The 23,360-nt window shown below is 37.5% G+C and overlaps 1 protein-coding gene across 1 annotated transcript; it reads right to left on the bottom strand.

Moving 5' to 3' along the window:
* Positions 1-11,217: 11,217 nt before the first annotated feature.
* LOC140240687 (queuine tRNA-ribosyltransferase catalytic subunit 1-like) lies at positions 11,218-22,133 on the bottom strand. The gene is made up of 8 exons (XM_072320442.1): positions 21,857-22,133; positions 19,355-19,423; positions 18,632-18,849; positions 17,888-18,003; positions 16,919-17,057; positions 15,265-15,340; positions 13,989-14,183; positions 11,218-13,145 (listed from the first exon to the last, which is right to left on the bottom strand). Exons 1-8 carry the CDS (start codon positions 22,079-22,081, stop codon positions 12,990-12,992), a joined length of 1,194 nt encoding a protein of 397 aa, XP_072176543.1. The 5' UTR covers positions 22,082-22,133; the 3' UTR covers positions 11,218-12,989.
* Positions 22,134-23,360: the final 1,227 nt, after the last annotated feature.

The following is a 23,360-nucleotide window of genomic DNA, read 5'->3' as shown; positions in this document are numbered from 1 at the left end:
AGTCGAACACGACAAAGAAGCTAGTGCTCAGAAATTTCCATCAACAAGAATGGAGAAGACAAATGCCGCTGGTAAAAACAATTGTATGGTCGACATGCGCGGCGCTACCACTTCCGGAAGTTACACCGACCCTCCGCGGTGATCCCCGCGAAAGTCGTGGTAAATTGGTCGGAGTTTCTTCCCACAACCTTCGTGTGGACATAGGGTCGTGGTAAGATAAGCATAAATTTGATTTCTAATTGCTGCGCCATAAAATTTTACTCCGACTAGAAGAATGTCTGAACATGGCTATAGTAAAGAAAAATTTCGCTTCTTTTCAGGAGACAAGAATCTCAAACACTCCACATTATTTATGACTGTATTACAATGTATTACAATTCATGGATGTTCTTTTTTTCTTACAGCCTAGTAACAAAGAATTTCATTCACCTGCTTATGAACTTCACATTTAATATGTTCCATCCATTCATTAGTTGTTGCTAGATATGTAGGGCAAGCTTTGTGGTTGTTAAGGGCAACTTATAATTGTGAACAAAGCACGCATAGATTTGAATACATTACAGAACTGGTCTATTGCAATAAAACAAACAAACACACAACAAACAAATAAGATAACAAAAACCTGTATATGGCAGTGGTAAACATACAATGTACCTAAAAATACTTTACAGGCTTTTCTCCCAAGGACTGTACAAAATGTAGATGTTGATCAAGAAAACCAAGGAGGGTCTGGTTTTTTTTTTTTGCTTGTTTGTTTGGGGTTTTTTATATCAGGTTTTAGAAAATGTTACCAAGTTTAACAACGCTTTGCCTGGACAAAGGGTGATAGATGTGATTAAATGTACATGTAAGACACCACATCACAGGACAAATGACAAACTTTAAATCAGCTGATAAAGCTACATATAGCATCATCTTGATGTTCAAATGTTGTCTCAAGCCTACCGGTAATAAAATGACTTGCAAAAGTCCTAACGTGTATGTGTGTGGAGGGATAAATACTTTGCAATCTTGCCACAGTCATATGTGAATCATGTGTAAAGTTTACGAAACTCTCAATAATATAGGCTCTAGGATGCCATGACTTGACGCTTTTACAAATTGAAAACTTAGCAAAACCTACAAGGGGTGTAGACTGAACATGAGAATATTATGACAACACGTGATCAGTGCTCTTGGTAGTCTTTGGTCTTTGCACCGACGTAAAAAAAAAAACTAACCATTAATTTGTTCGCACATCAATGAATTAGGAGAGCTGTAAAATCATAAAATTTTATGCAATAGCAAAGCAATATTGAGAGGGTGCCCCAGGTTGTGAAATTTTATGCTGTATTCAGGATGGCGTTCCTTTATTAGTTAACTCTCAATCTAAAAAGAATGGTAAAGGATTAATTTTATTGTCATAATGGACAACTGTTGACACAAAACCTACAGAATTTCCAAGTTTCACATGGAAATTCTGATGAAAAATACTGTAAACATGATATGTATACTCGCGGCATGAATTTTTCACGAATTGGAGCCGACAGCCTTTTATGCGGCATGAAATTTTTGCAAACTGCCACAGGCATTCAGTGCATATAAGTGTAGACAAGAGCTTTCGCGTGCATTTTAATTTTGCTAATCTTGGCGCTCGCTAAATTCTCGAAATTAAAATGCATGCAAACATTCCTCATTTTACAGTAGTGGTTGAAAGTATGTTAAGTACAAATTTGTACAAGTCAGATGAGAAAACAATGACGTTAGTTCACAATTTACATTTTGGCCTCACATGCATAAGAAACTGTAGCGGAATGACATGAATGTCATCACAAACATGGCACTTTTGTACTGAGGTGAGCAATGGTATAAATGTTGACCTCACAGAAGTAGAAAATTTGATAAATTAGAAAAGAATTCTACCTTGGATGGTAAATATGTGCTCACTATCACAATGTTTTGTTGTTGTTTTTGTTGTTGTTGTGTGTGGTTTTTTTTTCAGCATGAATGGAAAGGTCAAACATTACAAAATTTAATGTTGCAATATTTTCATGAGAGAAGAATATGCCACAAGTTATGTTTGTTTTATGTTGTTTAGCTTTGGTGTGTTTTTTTTTTCTTTTTTTTTTTTTTTTTTTTTTCCTGAATACTTTACAGTCAGTCTGATTATGGAGTGGATGGATGACTTGAATAAATAGGCTATGTGGCATGTTCATACTCCGGTCTTCATGTATGTACATTGTATGATGAACCATTGGTAGTTGTTTGTTTGTTTGTTTCTTCTTTCTTCTCCTTCGTCTTTTTAACCAAGATTTCATGCTACACATTTGTAAATGTAGATGAGAGTCTGTATTATGTCAATCAGGAAAAAATCAAGAGAAAATTGTTGTATTAGAACAACTGTGTTGCTGAAAGCCCGCGGCACAATACTTATCACTCTATATATGGATTTTGTAACATGAACTCAGTATTCATATGATTGTGATACAATATCTGACATCTGTGGATGTAAGAATGGTGAATTTCTGATTTGCCAGCATTCACTGTGTATTCTGATATTTGGTACTTAACAACTGTCTGGAAGAAATGGTACAATGTAGATACACATCAAAGTGAACTGAACCATTAGATTTGTTGACACTGCAACTGGTACAGTAAAACTGATGCATTTTCAAAGGAGGAGGAAAATGAACGCATTGTGTGCAATTACCAGTTTGCAACGTTCATCCACATCCTCAAAGAATGATGCATGATACAAGGGAATGAACATTTAAACAAATATGAGACAGAAACATTCTGATCATTCTTCTACAACTGCAATGGATAACACTGTACAAATCTGAACATTTACACGGTGTACAGTTGCCCTGTCCTTGCACAAAAAGACAAAGCTTATCAAATTGGAGAATTTTTTTTTCCACCGGGCCAATTTAAGTCAACTTTGCACGTTTATGACTCCATGAAAGTACACATATGAACAATTGAATACCTGAATATAAAAACGACCCAAGTCCATTACAGAAAAAAATAAAAATCATTAAATAATTTCATAATTTTTTAGTTTTTCCAGTTAGTGAAATGTTATCAATACAAATATAAATGTAAAACATTCATTTTGACTGATCATCTATCTTTACATGACTTCGAAAAGTGTCTCCAAAGACGATAGCCAAATTTGGACTTGGGTCGTTTTTATATCAGGTATTCAATTTAATTTAATAAAATAAAAAATAACAAACAGTGCTTGGGTGGAATTTTGTTTGCTCAGTTGTAAAAATTTCCAGACCATAGAACATTTCATGTTTACAGTAAAAGAGTCAATACAATTAACACACATATACAGTGGTAGGTTGAACCTAAAGTGTATAAAAACAAAGATAATTTCAGTTTCAAACCTTGTGACCATCATTCTTTACAATGCAGGGTTTCACATGTTTATTTGCTACTTGTACTTGTTCTTGCAAACAATAATATCACAACACGTGACAGGCAAAAAACAGAGGGTGTATACAATGATAGAAGCCAATCAAAGGAGGCATATTATGACTTGCCTCACGTACTGCTAAGTCATGAATAAATATAATTTACAATGATGTATAATTGGTGCGTCTACAGGTACCGGTAGTCACTTATACCTGGTGCTATGCAACAAACACCAATCTTACAGACAATCAAATTATCTCTATACCTTTGGAATCTAGTAATGTGCACATTTTTGAAAAGCACAAGATGATGACCTACTGTGCCATAAAAAAAAACTTTTCAAAAAATTTGAGCAAGCTAATGATAATCACTGTTGACATTGTAAATGTAAGTGTGTTGACATTTATCGGCATCAAGATTAAAGCTTACCACACTATGTAAGTAAAAGGGTGTGATGAAACATGCTGATGCTGTGAAAAACAAGCAAGTCTACAAACAACAATGAACTTGCTCTAAATGGAGGCAAAGCAGAGTTACAGTACATGTATTAACCCGTTGAGGACAAGTCCCGAGTATAATCAAGCAAGCGTCTCTGGGAAATGTGTGTTGTAGCAAGTAGACTCAGGCAAACGCCTTCATGGGAAATATGTGTTGTAGCAAAATTGAACCATCCTCAACGGGTTAAAGTCATTGCTATACACCGCATACTAAATATTTTATGTTTACACCATGTTCCCAGTAGCCACGGTAGCCCATTTAATCAAAATGTAGCATGCCCTGGGTTGGTGAGATATTCTCCTCTGTTTTTGTTTTGTTTGTTTTCTTCTCCTTTGTATTCTACATTTGTAGTCTTATTCATTCCAGTCCTTGCTGTACAGTGAACATGCAGCTATCACACACCATTCTCATGGTGTTTGGTCAGGCTAGACTACATTTTTTTTTTTCTTGTTACGTCCAACTGCAGTCCACCTCCCAAGTTCTGTTACACCATATCATGTGCTGTTACGTTTTGTGGCATTCACCCTGTTTTACTATGGCCTACTAGGTTTTTCATCAGCACCAGGATTGCCGATGCAAATTTTCTAACTGTTTCAAAATCTGACTCGGCATCCATGGCAATCACGGCCTGTCACATTTGCCCATCCCGTCCCCGCGCGTTGTCTCATGTCCATTCTGATTTGTCCATGGTGGCCTCAAACGTGCCTGCTCTGTATGCTGGGAACATTGTGTAAATGTAGCATTACGGATCTATAGCTACAGTCTTCACAGCCAGGCAAAACAACAAACAGGTTGAATCAAAACTTTACAAATTCATAATTTCTGCATGGATTGTCTGATTTTTCTCATTTTGTACTTCATACCACCACTTCCTCTGTTCCTGCATTCACTAAACACACACACACATCCTTTTTTTCTTTTTTTTTTCTTTTGAGGGGCGTAGGCGAATTTTCATTTGAGGTCATTGATCAAACATTAGTTCATATTAGGACTGTTGCCGTTCTTTTATTAGTCAGCAATGTGGTTCTCTCCCTAACAGATATTTTCAATGCATCACTTGCATGGCTTAATGCTCAACAGGGCTTCATGCTTTTGTCAGTGATCAGCAAATATCAAACTTGAACAAATCACTTGAGTGAATACTTTTCACAAAATACCACATCACCCCTCTCCCCATCGTTTTTACAGGAAAGTTTTTGACATTTCAGAACATATTTTCCACAATCGATATCCTTGAATCCCCTGCCAAATTTGATTTTGTGTTGAACTGCATAACATTTAGGTAGTACTCGTGTTTGCAGGCATTTGCAAAACAAATAACCAAAAGAAGATTTGTAATGATGACAAGCTTGATTCCCAACTAACCAGCCATGAAGTCAGGTATACTGCTGGGTACTTACGTTTCAATTACTACTATATTACAGCTATTGTTATTACAATAGTTCATTTACTATTGTTATTACCAAGACATGATTTTCCTTCAGCATCAACAGAAGACAAAGGGAGGCCTATAATATGATAGCCACACGATGTACACAACACACTGTTAAAGGTCTTGTTTACTTTTGCGAACAGTGATTTTAAAAATTTTGAAGATATGACCACATGTGTAGGTCTGTTGTACCACAAAACATCCTATCATATAGGCCTACAATTTTTGCGAGAATGCCTAATATATAGGGAGATATCTGTATTTTTCTCAATAAACCGTAACTGTATACGGTTTAGTCTGGAAGCATTTTTGTTATAATGATTGTATTAACATTTTGTATATTTTTACAATACTTAACATTGATTTTACCGATTAAAATTTTTACAGTGGTTGTTTCTATCCCTAACTCACATTTCAGAACTATTTGAAAGCACTACTGCTGGGTTTTTGTTTCATATCTGCAAATGGCAAATTATGCCTTTAAATAAATACCTAAAAATCTTTCTCTTTCGTTTTTTTTTTTTTTTGTTTTTGTTTTTTTTTTTGGGGGGGGGGATCATAGTGCAACAGTGAATGGAGTGCACTGCCACACATACAGTATGTACAAACTGTTGTTCTATGTATACTCTATGTACACAGATGGATGGATTCCAATGCTAGAGTAAAGATAAAGTGCAATCTGATCTTGAGATGTATGTGTCGGTGGGTTACTCATTCTCATAGAACTGCAGCAGGCTTTTCACAACAAAATACAAATAACATACAGTCAAAAGTCGAAACTGGTCCATCGTAAATAAATAAATGGGTATGTCACGTTGCATATAAAGTCTGATTCCAATAGTGCACTGGAATTGATCAAAAATTATATTGTATACCACATACTGTCTCTCTTCTGTACAATTATTAACAATCACTCGGGCAAAAGTTTCCAGTTTCACAGGACATATGCCTGGGCCGTGGGATGCTTCCCATCCAGATTCCATGAGCGATACATTGTAGCTTCTTGGAGAGATTCAATTTCTTCTTCCAAAATATGCTGATATTGTGCACACTGAAGAACTGAATCTCACTGAACTTAGCATTTCCACTAGAGTAATCAGTCCTGTTTGTGACAGGGGCCATTACATTCGTTGATGAAAAGGCCCAATCAGGTGCTTGAGTACTCTCACTCCTTGGAACACTTGCAAGTATTAACTCCCACTTTTGTCCTGAAAGTGAGACTATGAAGCACACTTCACTCTCTTTAGCTGTTTTATCGATGAATGAAACTCAAACTGCCCCTGCTGCAAATATGCATCGACATCGTGTTGCAAACAGGGGCAGGGTGATCACCGTACCCTAACTAGCTCCAGCTGCTGAATGGAATTTCTTTGATGAACATCGCCAACATTCACATTGTCGTGGGTTGCTGTGCAACTCTACAAGATTACCACTACTTACTGGTACAAGACTACCTCAGTACCTGATGTTTTCTAATTACACGTATGGCGTATACACAGGTGCAAAAGCATGCACTCACGTGTTAAACTATATACTATTTAGTATTTTACACAGCCCAGCCCCCAGCCCAGTAGATGTTAAACGTGCTTCGCACTGCACAGCGTCTGGTCGGGCTAAGTTTAAACAAGTCAAGGCATACACAAGGCAAGGGCTTACATTTCATCATCATCATCATCATCAGTATACAGAAGTAGCTTATAATACCACTGCACACATGACTTGTCCTTGTGTTGTGTCTGTCCTGTCCCAGTGACAGTGTGACTCTGACTGTATTGTGTGACTGTGTGTACTGTGGGTGTGAGTAAACAACATCAGCAGGCAACTCCTTTGCATCTCCGCTTGAGTTACTATAATAATCAAAGAGTGACCAAAAAGTAAAACCCAAATATCGACATAATTCTTTGCTTTACCTCACCTCAAGGCCGCAGATTTTCCTAGACGTTCGCAGTTGGCTTCGCTCACGACATCAACACCACGACTTGCGCTTCGTACATACAAGAAGGAGTGCTTGCGTGAAGTTGTATACCATACAGTCGACGTCCGCGTCGAGCTAGCTGCTGGCTAATGATATGCGACGTGACAACGATTTGTGTAACGTCTACCTCGCTAGCTACGCTGTTGAAAGTACATTTAACTCTACTTCGTGTGTGAATCAACGCCACACAGTAATCCTTTGGTAAGGGCCCTTCACACACACAGCCTTGTGCACATGCCACACACACATTCAACGCGGGCAAATCTCCGATCTTCTGTGATCGTGATGGCGTACAAGATATTTTTTCAACCAATCAAAATTAGTCACTGAATACACACCCTTTTTTTTCGCTACGCCAATGAATCCCCAGGGTTATGTGCACGCCCATTCAGATGAGCGCTTGTTCAGATCGAAAAACATGACACTATCCCAGATTCACCGAACATTTTTGTCTTAATTAACTTTGTGGTTTTTCATCTCATTGCTTTACACTATGATAATTAGATATACCGGCGCCAATTAGCGCTAGGAGGTTCTAAAAGACCGACGTGTGTCTGACTGGCGCCTATCAGTAAATGGTGTTTTTAGTCATATTCCTTGTGGTATATCAATGATTTATAGAACAGAAAGGGAGATAAAAGAAGACATCATGGTCTTCATTTCTCTCTCAGCCTTCATGAATGAGCATAAAAAACAAAATACTCTTGAAAACTTTGTAATAAAGAGTAACTGCTCCAAAAAAAAAAAAAAACAAGTACGCTTCAGTCTAGGAGTGTTACAGTAGATGTTGTTGACCTGCACATAAGCTTGCAGTGTCAACCTTTGTATATGATCTACACAAGGGACATTTACCACATTAACGCAATATTATGAGCCAATGAATCATGCATACAGGACTAGAGGCAAAGATCATTCCACGCTTAGACTCCCGAAATGTAAAACGACACATGGTACATTTCTGTATCTTTTGTAGGGTCAAAGTTCTGGAATAGTTTGCCCCAAGATATTCAAGAGGAAAGAACAAGATCTTCATTTCGAAGAGCTCTAAAAAATCACTTGTTAGATAAAGTTTAGTGATGAAAAGAATATTTAAATATTTAGTTTAAAGGGATAGTACAGTATTGGTGGAGCTGAGGATTTGGCTTTTAACTTTTTGCAAGATACCAAGAAACCACTTATGAAATAGTACAGAGCATGCCATTTAAGAGCAATTCAAAGTTTATTTGATGAAAATTGGTTTTGGAATGGCTGAGACATCCAAAAACAAAGTAAAACAAAGCGATCGTGAAAAAGTGTGGGTCCCACAATTTATCAGAATCACTCTTTTTTGGATATGTCAGCCATTTCATAACCAATTTCCATCAAATAAATGTTGAACTCCTCTTGGAATTACATGTTCTTTCATATTTCATAGGAGGTTTCTCATTATCTCACCCAAAAATGTCTCAACCAAAACTGTATGAGCCCTTTAATGTACTTTTAAAGTATAGTTACTTTAGAAGGGTAGACCTTGCAAGAAGCATCTTAAATGTAGCTATAATGGGAGAACCATTCTCGACTAGCACTTGTGGTAACTTTTGGTTCCCCCTTAAACAACATTACCTTGTGTTTTCTGTTCTGTTTTTTGTTCAGAACCTTTGTCTATGCATATATGTCTATAATATTACATACTTATTCATTCTTTTTGCCTTTTCAGTGATAAACATATCACAATAAAACTAAATCAATTATACCACATGTATTCTTATGTAAGATAAATATATGTAAAATATATGCATGCATAGCTGTAAGTACCTTGTATATCATTGTATTCTCATAAAAGATTTTCATGTTATTGTATCTTATCCTATGTAATTTCATGTTATTATATTCACATGTATGTTGTTAATAAACTCAACTCAACTCAACTCATTATTAATGGGATTGTATAGTATTGGTGGAGATGAGAATTGGACTTTTAACTTTTTGTGAGATACCGAAAAAACACTTATGAAATAGTACAGAGCATACCATTTAAAGAGGAATTCAAAGTTTATTAGATGAAAATCAATTTTGGAATTGCTGAAACATCCAATAACAAAGTAAAACAAAGCAATCCTAATAAAAAGGTGGGTCCCGCTTTTTATTAGGATACTCTTTTTTGGGATATCTCATCCATTTTAAAACCGATTTTCATCAAATAAATGCTGAATCCCTCTTGGAATTATATGCTCTTTCATATTTCATGAGAAGTTTCTCATTATCTCAACAACAAAAAAATTAGAAACCTGAAGTTAGGTCTCAACCCAAACTATATGCTCCCTTTAACAAAGTCCAACACTTCTTTAGTTGAACTTTCATAATGATATATTTTTCATGAATGTTTACCATGCACCTGTCAAAATGGTTTTTATCAGCACCAAACCACTAGCTCAAATTGTGAGATGTCGGGTCTACACTGAGATTACTCATTTGTGCCGCCTGAGGGAGGCAAGTGACCAATTATCTAAGGGGTGGGGGTATTTGGGAGTTCTGTAATAAGTTTTGTCATAATTATGCAATATGGTGCATGATAAATGTTATATTTTAGCTTATTCTCATTTTTTTAAACACTTGAAGGGTTTGTTTGCAAAAACCGATAAGTCCATTTTTGAAGATTTTGAAGTATGATCGCTGTCATAAACTACAAAATAATACCTTTTAAATGATATATTGGTCATTACATATAAAGGTATATTTTTGAAGTTATGGTCAAAAGAAGCAAAAATTTTCTTATTATTCTCTTTATTTTTCTAGACCTTTAATCGCAAATATCTCCACTTGGCAAATGTGGACTTATCGGTTTTTGCAAACAGACTCTTCACTTTATGGTAGGTGGAAATACATGCACTTGTGTTTTGGGGGATCTTTTTAGTGAGGTATGAGGAAAAGCATGTCAGGTGTGTGAACATGAGAAAGACCACTGAGTCTCTATTCAATTGGTAGGTCTACCACTACAACTACTGTCATTATCATCATCAGCATCAGAAGGGATACAACTGTAATTAATAGCAATTTGTTAACTTCATCTCATATTGGTGGCCTTGGAACAGCTGTCAGCAAATACACTGTAAATGTATGTGGATGTATCATTGACATTGGTTGTGGATTATTAGGGATGCTATGTACACATTCAACAGAGATTCACACTATCTTATACACTGTAGTAGGGTAACAGTGTTACTTTTATATTGTGTAATTCACATAGATAACGGTCATTCATCTGGTGGGCATTTCATTAAGCATTCTTCTGGACAAATTTGTTGGTCAAATTTGCTCTCGGCCAATCAGATGCAAGGATTTCAGTAGCTTATAACAACGTGTCAAGAGAATTATTTGACAAAATGATGCCACCCTCCCCCCCCCCCCCCCAATCGACACCAATCTGTAGGCTGTACATGTACCAGGGAGGTGGGAAGAGATCTCTTCCCACCTCCCTGCATGTACCAAGTATGAGAGTGATTGGACAACTAATTTGACAGGGGAAAAAAGGAGAAAGACCAGATATATGTTGTATTTTGTTTCTACAACTCTTTACCTCCTTCTCACCTTATTATTCCGCTCTCCTACTCTCCCATCTCCATTTGAGAGTGCAGTCTCCACTTCCAACTCACCACTTACCTTCGATTGTCACTACTTGCCTTCCTAACACTCTCCCTGTGTTGTTTCTCTCCTCTCTCTAATCACTCTCACCCCAAAAAACAGTCCTTTCAAAGATTACATACTTCTCTTCCTCAGAGGATTCTATTTCACAAGATTTCTTACACTGGCACAATGTCTATTACTGATCTTTCGTGTATGCAATCAAAATTGTATATTGCCACAATGTACAGCATCAGAAATAAGAGAAAACACACATGTGAGTACATACCATGCATAGTGAATAGGTGTGATAAAAAGAATATTTTTATTTTCTGGTTGTACATGATTTGCATATACAATTTAAAAAAAATACACATGGCACTCTACCATAAGAAAAGAACAGCTTCATTCATATTAACAAGGGATAAAACCATCATATCAGTACAATACACATTACAATACACATTACAATACACATTGTATTTCAAGAAATTCTACATTGGTAATAACTCTCCTGCCTCTTACCACATGTGAAATGACCACAGATCACTAGACGGTCACTCCTGCAAGAGAAACCTTTTAGAAAATTTGTCCTTGATGATTGTTCCCTCAACAATAATTTAATGCCATATAGTTCATGTGGTCACAAAGCCCTCCACTTTTTCGTACTTTTTTGTTTTTGTCGTCAGTGTTATGTCTGTTGTCTTTCTGAGACAAAAATTTACTACACTGTATATCATTTGTCCTTTGACAGATGCTTCATGACACTAGCTTGAAATGAATGAACATTGAAAAAAAATAATAAATCAACCAGAAATGTATGCCTCCATCACATCCCATGGTTCTCCAAATAGGTCAAGAGAATATCTTGACAAAGTGAGATGACAGTTTTACACAATTGGCACAAAAAATAACAAAATGACATGTTTGTCACATATGTACTCGCCTTTAACTAGGTTTCATTTGGATGGATGGCTAAATTCTTAAAGAGAGCAAATTTTTGGGAATTTGAGCACTTTCACTTAACCTTTGAGCCTTGCCCTTTGACCCCATGGCCCACAATTCTTTATGGAATGCAGAGGCATCATTCCACATGTGAATGAGCTCATGGAATGAATGAATTTAATCATGTTAGATGCGCCCATGTGCCCTCGTGGTCCAACTCATATCTGCTCCGACCACCTTCTCTGTAATTCGACACAAGTACTTGCAGAAGAATATCGATTGTCAATGTTTACAACTCACTTCTGTTCATGAGTATAATGCCCCAAGCAGGGACGGATCCAAGAATTCCGTAAAGGAGGAGTGCCTTTACAAAATGAAAGGGGGGTGCACGTGCCCCCTTTTTTTCTTTCTATTTCTTTTGTTTTAACAATAATTAAAGGGGGGTGCGCTCCCGGTGCGCCCCCATCTGGATCTGCCACTGCAAAGTGTTCTTAAGATTTGATGGCATAAGTGGCTTCTGGCAGCACCTTTAAACTAACCAAGCCTCTTATCTGTTTGAATGTTTTCATCACAAATACATCATAGTTCCCTCAAGCAGCTGTCACTCTTTTGTGATCAACGGGCAGTTTTGCAGGTATCCAAGAAGGGAATTCTAAAGCATTAGGGTCAAGGAAGCTCATGAGGCTACTTCTGGAAATCTCACTAGATCCCTAGCACTATTGTGTCTCGGTCATAATTAGAGTACTAGGTATTCCAAGGTGACAACAGGGATTTCACAAGTAATCCTGTGGGATGTACCACGTACCCTCTAGAGTCTCAGCTGGGGATGAGGTCTTTGGTTGTGATGTCAGCTTTGGCTGCAACTCTTGACTCTTTCCATGATAGAATGAAGAACAAGGAACTACAACCATAAACACAGTCACGAGTATGCTGATTCGGAGCTCCAGAGTGCGCGGGAGACCAAGGAATACAGTCCGAATGTATCAAGGTCGATATGAAAACACGCAACCTGACCCGCATTGACTAACAAGACAAGTTGCATGGAGACAGGATGTTAGACCTTCTGCCTACCCCAGAACCTGTGACATCATTATGTGAAATACAATCAGGATTGAGTCAAGTCAAGTAAAAAAAAGACTAGCTCTTTTCGAGTTCCACATTGACAGACCGGAGAGAGTTCACAATCCAATCGGGGTACTCCTTGTTTGGGTAGGCTTTCTTCATGTAATCCCTGATGAATGCTGGGAAACGGTCTTCCAGGATGCTCTCTCGTATATTCCGCATCAGACGCATCTGAACAAGATAAACATGAGTGTACATAGCACCGTATATGATAAACAGATAATGAGAAAGACATTAGAGTTGCATAAACACTCCTTTGTATTGAAGGCTCTTGTCATCTGACAAGAATGATAACATAACAGCAAGAGAAGCCCCTTTAAAAGCATTGCTCATTTTTCTCTCACATTCCGGCGTACATTGTCAGATATCATGGTAGAATACAACAGTAGGGTAAAGATGGAGAGTGTGCAGGCTTTGCCTCTGGTAGATGGGTAATTAATATAGTGCCACACAACAGAGTGCTCAATTACAGTCATAGTAGCAAAGGGGGACACTCCGATGCATAATCCATCTTTATTCATGGTCACAGGACAAAGCACAGCAAAACTTTGCCATAGGAATTTTCAACACAAGTCTAAACTTTCTCACTGCATGTAGAGTAAGATGTAATTTTCTTTCCTTTATATGAAACCAGAGGCAACATAATATGCTGGACTGATGCTGTGCTTGAATACATCAAATGCATATTGACTTTCTGTCACCACATTGCAAGGCATGAAATTTCCCTGTCACAGATTGGATGCTATATCAGCTGTTATTTTCGCGTACAGATATTTTCGCGAATGAGGAGGTCACAGACATTTTCGCGAGATGTCGTTTTCGCGAATTGACACACAGGACTTCATAAGCGCACTACTACCGTGGCGTATGGTGACATTTCCGCTCCAACTGTAATTCACGAAATTCCCAAAAATTAAACACTCGCAAAAATAACAGCTTATACAGTAGGACAGTGCATCAACTCATCGAATGTAATTTAGTGACATCACAATACATGACAATAACAAGACTAACCTGGAACGCTATATTGTGAATACTAAGCAGCTGGCACGCCACAGTTCCGTAGTTCCATATGGAATGCAAGTACGCCCTCGTGTGTTTACGACAGGTAAAGCAAGTGCAGTCCTCGTCGATGGGTCTGAAGTCCTTGGCATACTGGGAGTGTTTCAGCTGCAGCTGTCCTCCAGCTACCAACGCTGATCCAAACCTCTGCATCAGGGGTAAGATCAAATATCAAAATTCAGCATTGAATAATCATATCAGGGCAATTACCCCCCCCCCCCCCCCCCCGGGCAATTGCTCTCCCCCCCCCCCCCCCCCCCCCCCCCCCCCATGGCTAAATCCTGGTTAGTGGTAAGGTTAGAGTAAAGATTAGGGTTAGGTTTAGGGTTAGGAGTTTGGGTTAGGGTTAGGATTAGGGCTAGGATTAGGTTTAAGATTAGGATTAGGATTAGGATTTGGGCCACGGGAAGGGTCCGGGGTAATTGCCAAGGGGGTAATTGCCCTAGACCCTTGAACAATTCATAGTCAACACTGAAAATCCCCCCCCCCCCTCCGCCACAAAAAGAGATCATTTCACAAAAATGTGAAGAAAATCATGAATGGCAAGATAAATGTTAATATGTGAGTATCCTAAGCATAAAAAAAAAAATGTCATTATGTTTGATTACCATCTAGTGTTCATTTGGCATTTTGTCAGGTCTTCAAGCATGATTTAAAAAAAGAAAGAAAATCCTCATTTTTTCATGATAAAAGACATGATGTCATTAGATTCGTAACCTTTTAAGGTCATCCAAACATTTCATATAAGAATACATTTCAATGGTGGTCTAAAGAATGAAATATGTGGTTGTCTTGCTCATTCCAAACTTTGTGGAAACAATCTTTTCATATATCAAAACAGCTGTTCCTCAAAAGGTAGTAGAAAGTTGGAACACTCTTCTTTTGTTTTTAGTATGTACAGTATATGCTGTATCATATTTGGCTTACCTTATTCAGTACATTAGGCTTCTAATCTAGTAAAAATGAAACCAAGAGGCACTCATTTTTTGCATTTGTGGACTGCATTTTTGTTCATCATGCTTACTTTTTCAAGATAGCAATTCCATCTCGGCGGGGGGGTTGTTTTTAGATACTGGTAGCTGAAAAAAATGCTTGATTTTCTACTCTTCTTTGGCCTTGGTAACATGATCTAAAAATAAAACTACACTGAAAATCTGACAAACAATATTCAGCAATGGTCACTACTTGAAGGTCACTGGGCAAAGAATGTGAAGTCATTTGAACTTACTGCTGTTCTTGTTGGAAAGACACAATCAAACATGTCCACACCCAAGGCACAGCAAACCACAAGATCAACTGCATATCTGAAAATGAAAACAAGAAGATATGTGCATTGTGCAAGGTAGGCTACAGCAGGCTTGATCATATTTATGTGGAAATGTGTGTAAAAATTGTACACTTGAAATCATAATTTATGTAAATACACAAGCATGGCATCATTCAGTTTTGTATACTCCATGATTTGGATAATTCATGATTTTCTATGGTCTTTTAAAAATAGAACATACATCATGAATATACCTACATAGATAATGACTGGTTTACATGATGTGTAGATACATGAATGAATACAAAAATCATTATGACAGGTACCTCCCTACAAAATGTTTATATGTACAGTAAAGCTGTGGTAAAGAGACATATTTTGAGGGAAATACACTGGACAGCAAAAGAAAGTACCCACCTCTGTCAAAGGCTGCACACAAAAATTCACCACTTAGAAATAATCAATTTTTGTACACAGGTATGCTGCAATATCCATTAGTAATCACATACCAAATAGCAAGTGATTATCTTTATTACAAAGAAAAATATGACATGTACAGCATCTTGGTCACTGAATCAAAAGTCACAAAATGTAACAGAATGAGCCTTACAAGCCTAGCAAGACGTAGCATAATTTTCCTGATGGAAGCTTGCTTAGACCAGAGTAAAGTAATGTCCAGTCTAAAGAGCTAACTGATTTTATTCTGAGAATTAGCATAATCAGGAAGGATAGCATCCCTAAATACAGAGTACACTCATTAACATCATTTTGACAAAACAGGTGTTCACTTTGACATATTGGTTGTTTAAAAATGTTATCCATTCAGTGGCCATTTTTGCATAGTGGAAAGTGCTGTTGTGTAGGATTTTTGATTCAATGACCAAGATGCTGTGCATGTCAAGTTCTTCTTTGTTATGAAGACATTCACTTGCTTATGTGCACGTGATAAGTAAGGGGCATACAAGTAGTAGCACACCTGTGTACAAAAATTGTATATTTCTAGGGGGTGAATTTTTGTGTGCGGCCTTTGACAGAAGTGGGTAATTTCTTTTGCTGTCCAGTGTAGATCATCATACATCTGTTCTATCTCACTGATTGTGCTACTGATAAACACACTCATACTGCATGACATGCAGTATACCAGAAACACAGGGGTTTGCAATGCACCTGCAAAAGGTAATGTACTCACAAAGCTACTGACAAAAATATCAGTGTCTTTGTCAATAAGTGAATGAGATTATCTATTTTTCATAATCATGCATGATTCAATCTCTAATTCTGGTCTGAAAGCAAGAGTTGTTGCAAATGATGTTTTTTTGGATCCTACCATGATTTCTGTAAATTCACTGCCTGTGAAAGATGAAATTTGAGAATGAAGTTTGAGTAGGCTATGTAGGGACCACTGCGCACTGGCACTGGTCTGACGGTCCAGACCAGTAAATCACTGTCAGACCAGTAACTTTTTCAGGAATGGACCGGCACATAAATGGAAAAAAAAAAAACTGGGTACCTACTGGTCCCACAGGGACAGGACAGACTGGTTGAAAAATTGGGTTAGTGTGCAGCCCTAATGGGGGTCATTAATTATGTTTTGCTTTGAAAAGTTTTGACTCACCCAACACCCATGCAATATCTGGGTTTATTCTTTGGCAAGTAATCAGTTGAAAGTGTGACCATCCTCCAGAACTTGTCCTTCTCTTCTCCACCGCTCAAACCACCTATTGCATACCCTGGTGTATCTCTCTTTACCATTTCTGGAAGGAGCAAAAGTGAAAGATTTTACAGTCAGTTTTTAAATGACATTGATCTCATCAGTGAATTGACCCATCTTACACAAAATCTGTTGAAATAACATCATTTCAGTAAATACACTACAAATGAAATCTCAGAATTTGAGGTGGACAGTAAGCTCTAATAACTGCTGAATTGTTAAGGAAAGTCTTTGTATTCCACCCTTCTACAAAAGTTTATACAGAACTGGAAGAAACTTTGAAAGGAAGAAATGTAAGAGAGAAGCATATATGTTTCTGGGCTCCTATTACCAGGGCACATACAGAAACAAAATACTAAAGATACTACATGTATGACACACAGCTTATTTCCTCCATTGTTACTGCAGTTCATGAGCAATACACAGTTCTCAACAATTTTTTAAACTGAAACTTTCAATGATGAATCAAAAGTCCTATGAGAGAAATTTCTCAAACTACTATCTGTGATGTACTCCTGTTGATACCTTAAGTACACCAGTTATGATAATGTGGAGATTGCAGTTCTTACCTTTGTTTACTCTTTCTCAAGTTCTTACTAGTATAATGGTGATAATAGGACATTACTTCTTAAACACCACAACAGTAACTCCTCTTTGTGTTGGCATCACTGCAACTATTGTCCTTGTTGTTGCAGACCTGTCATTGTTGTTGTTTCTGTTGTTGGAATACTCATAATTAGTAGTGTTATTATCATCACCATCATCATCATCATCAGAAGCAGCAGCATTAGCATAGCATCATCGTTATCATTATTAGTCATCATTTTGTCATTATTACAGCAATACAAAGCTAGTGTTTCCCTCATTCTTAACCTTTGGCACACTGTATCCTGAGTTGCTCATCAAGCCCTCCCTGCACGATGGCAAACAGATTCTGCTTTTCAGGTTTCTGATGTGCCTTGATGCAACGATCTAACCACCGTATGGACCTGCCGAAAAGTACATAAGCATAACAACAAATAAACACTTACTTAGCTGACACTTTGAATTTCATATATTTGTGTTATGTACAGACACAAAGACGGTGGATACTTCAGATAATTCAAGTAATCAGATATCCATAAGCATACACAGCAACGGTCCTTTCAAGGTCATGAATGTGTTAAGCCAATTCAATGAAAAGTCAAAATTACAGATATAACATATTGCACTTCTTAAATTCAAGCCACAACTTAAAGATTACAAGACCTTATAATTTGAAATCAAGTGAGTCTGAAACAACATGCAAGATAGATTCTTTCTTTGTACCAGCCCTTGTCTAATCATTTATTTCCTTAATCTTTTTATTATTATTGATATACTGAACTTGCATACTCTTTGTCCCAAATTAATCTTTAAAATGTGTGTATATCGGTAAAAGACAGAACAAAGCACAGTAGCAGTCATTGCTTTTGTTATTGAAGATACAATGGTTAACTGGGATTTGGGAAGACGTTCAATACTCCTTTAGATAATCTGACAACAGCAGTGTTGTGATCTTTGACAGCTCTTCTCTTTAGATGATTCCTCCTTATCTCTACAATTTCTACGTTCTGTCAATCCTTAATGTTTCTTCACCTATGCATGGCCTCTTCTACCCTAGGACCCGTAGTGAGACTGTGCACGACATCGTCTAGCTGCATGATGATGTCGGCGCCGATGCTGTTCTGGATTTCAATGGAACGTTCCGGAGTCAGGAGCAGCTCTTCCTTGGTGTAGGGAGACTGGAAACGGACACCTTCCTCCGTGATCTCAGCGAGCTCCAGAAGTGACACCATTTGAAACCCACCACTGTCCTGTCAATGATAGAAAAATAAAGTATTTCACTACTGAGCACAACTCATTAGTTCTTTACTCTTTGCCTTTGTTTCCATTGTTTCAAATGTAATTAGGATGCCACTGATTGAATGACACATGCATAAATCACACAGCTCTTTAGGTATTGAAAATATCATGCATAATAAAGAGAAAACAGACAATTATGCTTTTGTATCAAACTTGTCTTCCTGACTGCATTCACTCACAAGAACATACATGTACATATGCTATGTAGTAACATTTATGACAAAAATATTCATCATTGTATATTCAAATATACAAATGTATATATGAAAAAAATATATCCTATAAATCAACATGAACCAATGGGCTTCAATTCCATCTACTCTGATGAAAATTTTAATTTCCAGAACAAAATTAAGATGGATACTGCTGATAATTCACCAAAGCAATCTCCCCCAATGAGCCCTAACATGGAAGGGCATCTTGTCTCAGTAGTGGTTAAGGTACACCTATGCTTACAGTCAGCAGGCCTCGTTTCCAGTTCATGAAGTTGTGAAGTCCTCCTGCTTTCTCTAATGTTTCAGGGCCCTGTATAGAGATAAAATAATAACACATTTTCACAAGGCTATTCAACATGGATTCCCCACACAGTTCTCTTTTTACGGCAAAAAAAAAGAAAAAAAAAAGAGCAAGATATCATACTGACAAACCTCAAAGAAGTAATCCCTGCAGCAACCTGTATGACAAGTAAGACTTTGATGACTGATGCAGTCATTTTTCAGCAGTAAGTGGAGCTGTGTGAACAACAGGTGCCAAATTTTTTAATACAATAAACCGCAGTGAGAAAGCACATGGTAAATATGGGGCTTCAGGAATTACCTGAAACACATTTTTGGGGTTGCACTGACAGCCTGTATCATTGTTTCAGCTCTCTGAATCAAATAGAGATGAAGGCATGTCCTTGCTGATCAACAGAGAACATGCACACTTGGAAATAATTCAAATCAGAAAATGTGTTAGTCAAGTTAAATAAACACTCACAAGTTCAATCTAAATTGACTCATACATAAGTTCTTGGGAGTATGAATGAACTACGTTTTGCACTTACACTCTTTGATCAACTGTCAGACAAACATGTGAATTCAAGAGTAATATATGTGCACAAAATAACCATTTTCCAGAAGTTGTCCTGCCGCATTCCAGCATACCATATCATCAAATGCAGAGAATACGTACAGATAGATATAGTTCAGATGTTGACAACTTGTGCTATTTGATTGAAGGACCAAATTTTGCGCAGCACAAGTTGCAAACAATTGAACTACATCTGTATGTATTCAAATTTAAAAGAAATCAAATTTTGATGTTGAATTTCACATGCAAAGCCAATGTATGACATGAGACACCAAATCCAAATCCTTACATCCGCAGCTGGAATGCGTGTGTCGCGTTTGGGCTGGCCCCAGTACCATGACTACAATTTTGTTTTAACTGTTCACCAATACAATCTCGGTATGATCATTGTGAATAGTTCTCCACAATCCTGTTATCTGTAATTTAAACTTGTTTTCTTATCTGCCATAGAGTGATTTGCACTTAAATATATTTAAAGTTAAAGGGATGGTATAGTATTGGTTGAGGTGAGGATTCAGCCTTTTTGCAAGATACATAGCATACATAGAAACCACTTTTAATGTTAAAGATGTATAATTCTATGAGGAATTCAAAGTTTATTTAATGAAAATCGATTTTGAAATTGCAGAGATATCCAAAAACAAAGCAAACCTGTAACCTAAAAGGTGGGTCCCACCCTTTATAAGGATCCCTTTGTTTTGGATATGGCTCAGTGTTAGTGATTTCTGAACCAATTTTCATCAAATAAATGTTAAAAATTCCCCTCAGAATTTCATCATGTTCTTTCATATTAATGTCATAGAGTCTAGATCTATCTAGAGTAAAATATCCCGTTTGCGGCAGTTTAAGCATTGTTAAGGGTTTTTCCAACTTGTAAACAAATCAGGCAAATTATTTTCAACCATTTCATATATCATAGACAAGATTATTCATTAACGCAATTGTTTTCATAAAAGAAATTTACCATTGACCAACGCAGTTTTCATGATTTACCAGGGCAAAACCCGGCACAATTTTCGCCGATAAGGGCGATATGCGACGTAGTATTTCTGCTTGCGGCACGATGTACAATCCCTATGCAATACGCGCGTGCTCCGCGATCTTTAGCTGAACACCTTCACATGTCTCGCGAACATTGCGTAAGCGCCAATTCCCATTGCGAAAGCACGTGAAAATAGCGGGCGCACATGCATTGGCCGCAAACAAGATCGCAATTCTGGCGGTGTTGGTGATGTCTTTCTCGTGTTTTTCTCATATTTTTCGATGGTAACATCCACTTTCCGAAAAAAATGGCGGCCCACATCGGCTCGCGAAAGTTCTATTTTACGTGAGGATATGTTTTCAAAATCCATGAACATCGAGAAAACGACAAAAAATCCAGTTTCTCGGACCATTGTTTCTTAACTGTTATGTTAAGAAGTATGGAAAATTTCATTTTGGATGCGATATGTTGTCATTTAGGTGAAAAAATTTCACTTTCGTCAGAGATCGTGCCCATTTTATCGGTTGGTTTTTGTTGATTGCTAGTGTGTTAGTATATGTGTAGTGTGCATGTAACAGTGCAGTGCTGTGTTTAGCGGTATATTACCGTGTATGCTGTACCTGCCGCGAACGGCTGCACGGCCGCATACTGCCATAGTTACTCTAACAGTTAGGTGATTTCTCATTGCCTCAAAAAAAAAAAAAAATCATCATAAAAAACATTGGAAACTTGTTGCTCCATCTCAACTTGCAACTGCAACTGTATCATCCCTTTAATGTCTCTACAGAATACAGTCTACTCTCTACTTTTCATGTCACCAGAGCTAGAGAGCAAAGCAGAGGTACAGAGTCGCTGCAAATATAGATATTAGTGCGTGGGACTACGAAAGCCACAAATTGACTTACAGGTCGCATTCCAAGGTGATACGTATTTCCCAAAATGAGTTGACAGTTCAATTCCTCAAGCTGATGACATGTTACTCCTTTCATAGTACCCTGAGTACCAACTGGCATGAAAACTGGAGTGTCTACCAACTGATGAGGAAGTTGCATTTTGCATGTTCGAGCTTTGGTGGTGCTACATTCTGCGAGTATCTGCAGAGACAAAGCATGGCGCATGGAGGCTGCCATTTTGAAAAGCTATCGAAGTGCAGACGTAGATGGCGTTAGATGCAGACGGTCTGGCAGTGCATGCAGTGCAGGCAGAGTAAAGCCACTGTGCAGAAATAGGCCTAGGGTTACATCACATCATGGAGGTACAAAGAACATTATAATTTTGTACCTCCATGATCACATCAACGTTGCCAGAGTTGGGATAATGCTTTTAAATGCGAGGCATGATAAGGTTTTTTTTTCTTTCTTTCTTTATTTTCTTTTCTAAGCATAATTCAAAAATCGCTGTTACAGAAAAGAGATCACTTACACTATGCGTTTTGTGAACTGTGGTACCGGGTACCTTTTTTGCTTGTTTGTTAGTTTCTGATTGGGCACCACAACTTGCACAAGTGAGGACGTTTGAATATAGTGTATTATGTTTGTTTGTTCGTGTGATTTTTTAAATTTTTTTTGTTTTGTTTTTGTTTTTTTGCTTGTCATCAGATTGGGCACCACAGTTGACTATATGTATTCATGACAATTTAACATCGCCTCGAGCACAATCCCATTTTCACGCTGGCCTGATTACATAGAGCTACTAAAGATCAGTGACTCTGTGCATATGTATGTAGGCCTACCTTGTCAAAGAGCTTTTGAGTAGTGAAAAAAAAAAAATCTCTTTGACCAGGGAGGTGATTCCACCTCCCTGCTTAAGGATCGATACATGAGTGCCCGTACTTATTATCTTTTCATCAGTTTTTATCTACTTTCATTTGTTTAGGGTTGATGGGGGATTTACACACTCTTCTGTTGACAAGAAATGTCTGAACTTTCTGATTTGCTATTCATTGTTTGCTTCTCCTTTTTTTTCTTTCTAAATCTGCCTTCTTATTTCTTCTTCTTCTTCTTCTTCTTTTTTATTGCACATAAAAGCTTATTTACAGCAGTATGTGTATGTTGATTTTGGATATACCGGTAGATTGCATTTGAATGAAATAAAATCACATCAAGTACATTTTGTCTGGAATGTCCAGAATCAAGCATGTTCAGACAGAATATTTATGCACACTCATTCTTTCAAGAACTGTAAAGGAATGGAATATTATCCCCTCATATTATTCAGTGGTCCCTGGGTATTTCAAAAAAGTACTTCAGTACTAAAAAGACCATAAAAATCAGTGCAATTGATTGCATGAGACACACCTCCAGTTTAAACACCTCTTCAGAAGCCTTTTGGAAGATATCTACAAAGTACCAAGTATGCGGAAACCAGGATATGTTACATGCCACGCATTAAACTACACTTACCATATCT

The sequence above is a fragment of the Diadema setosum genome, chromosome 17 (genome assembly GCF_964275005.1).
Source record: "Diadema setosum chromosome 17, eeDiaSeto1, whole genome shotgun sequence".
Taxonomy (NCBI): Eukaryota; Metazoa; Echinodermata; class Echinoidea; order Diadematoida; family Diadematidae; genus Diadema; species Diadema setosum.
This window is presented reverse-complemented; position numbering and strand designations above follow the sequence as displayed.

What these genes read in the sequence shown, in the direction of transcription:
- LOC140240687 (XM_072320442.1), bottom strand. Translation starts at nt 22,081, where the DNA reads ATGGCAGCCTCCATGCGCCATGCTTTGTCTCTGCAGATACTCGCAGAA. An exon ending in ATCACCTTGGAATGCGACCT is followed by an intron (nt 19,424 to 21,856) that starts GTAAGTCAATTT and finishes ATCTCTATACAG; the next exon opens with GGCCCTGAAACATTAGAGAA. An exon ending in TCTTTCCAACAAGAACAGCA is followed by an intron (nt 14,184 to 15,264) that starts GTAAGTTCAAAT and finishes CCCCTGATGCAG; the next exon opens with AGGTTTGGATCAGCGTTGGT.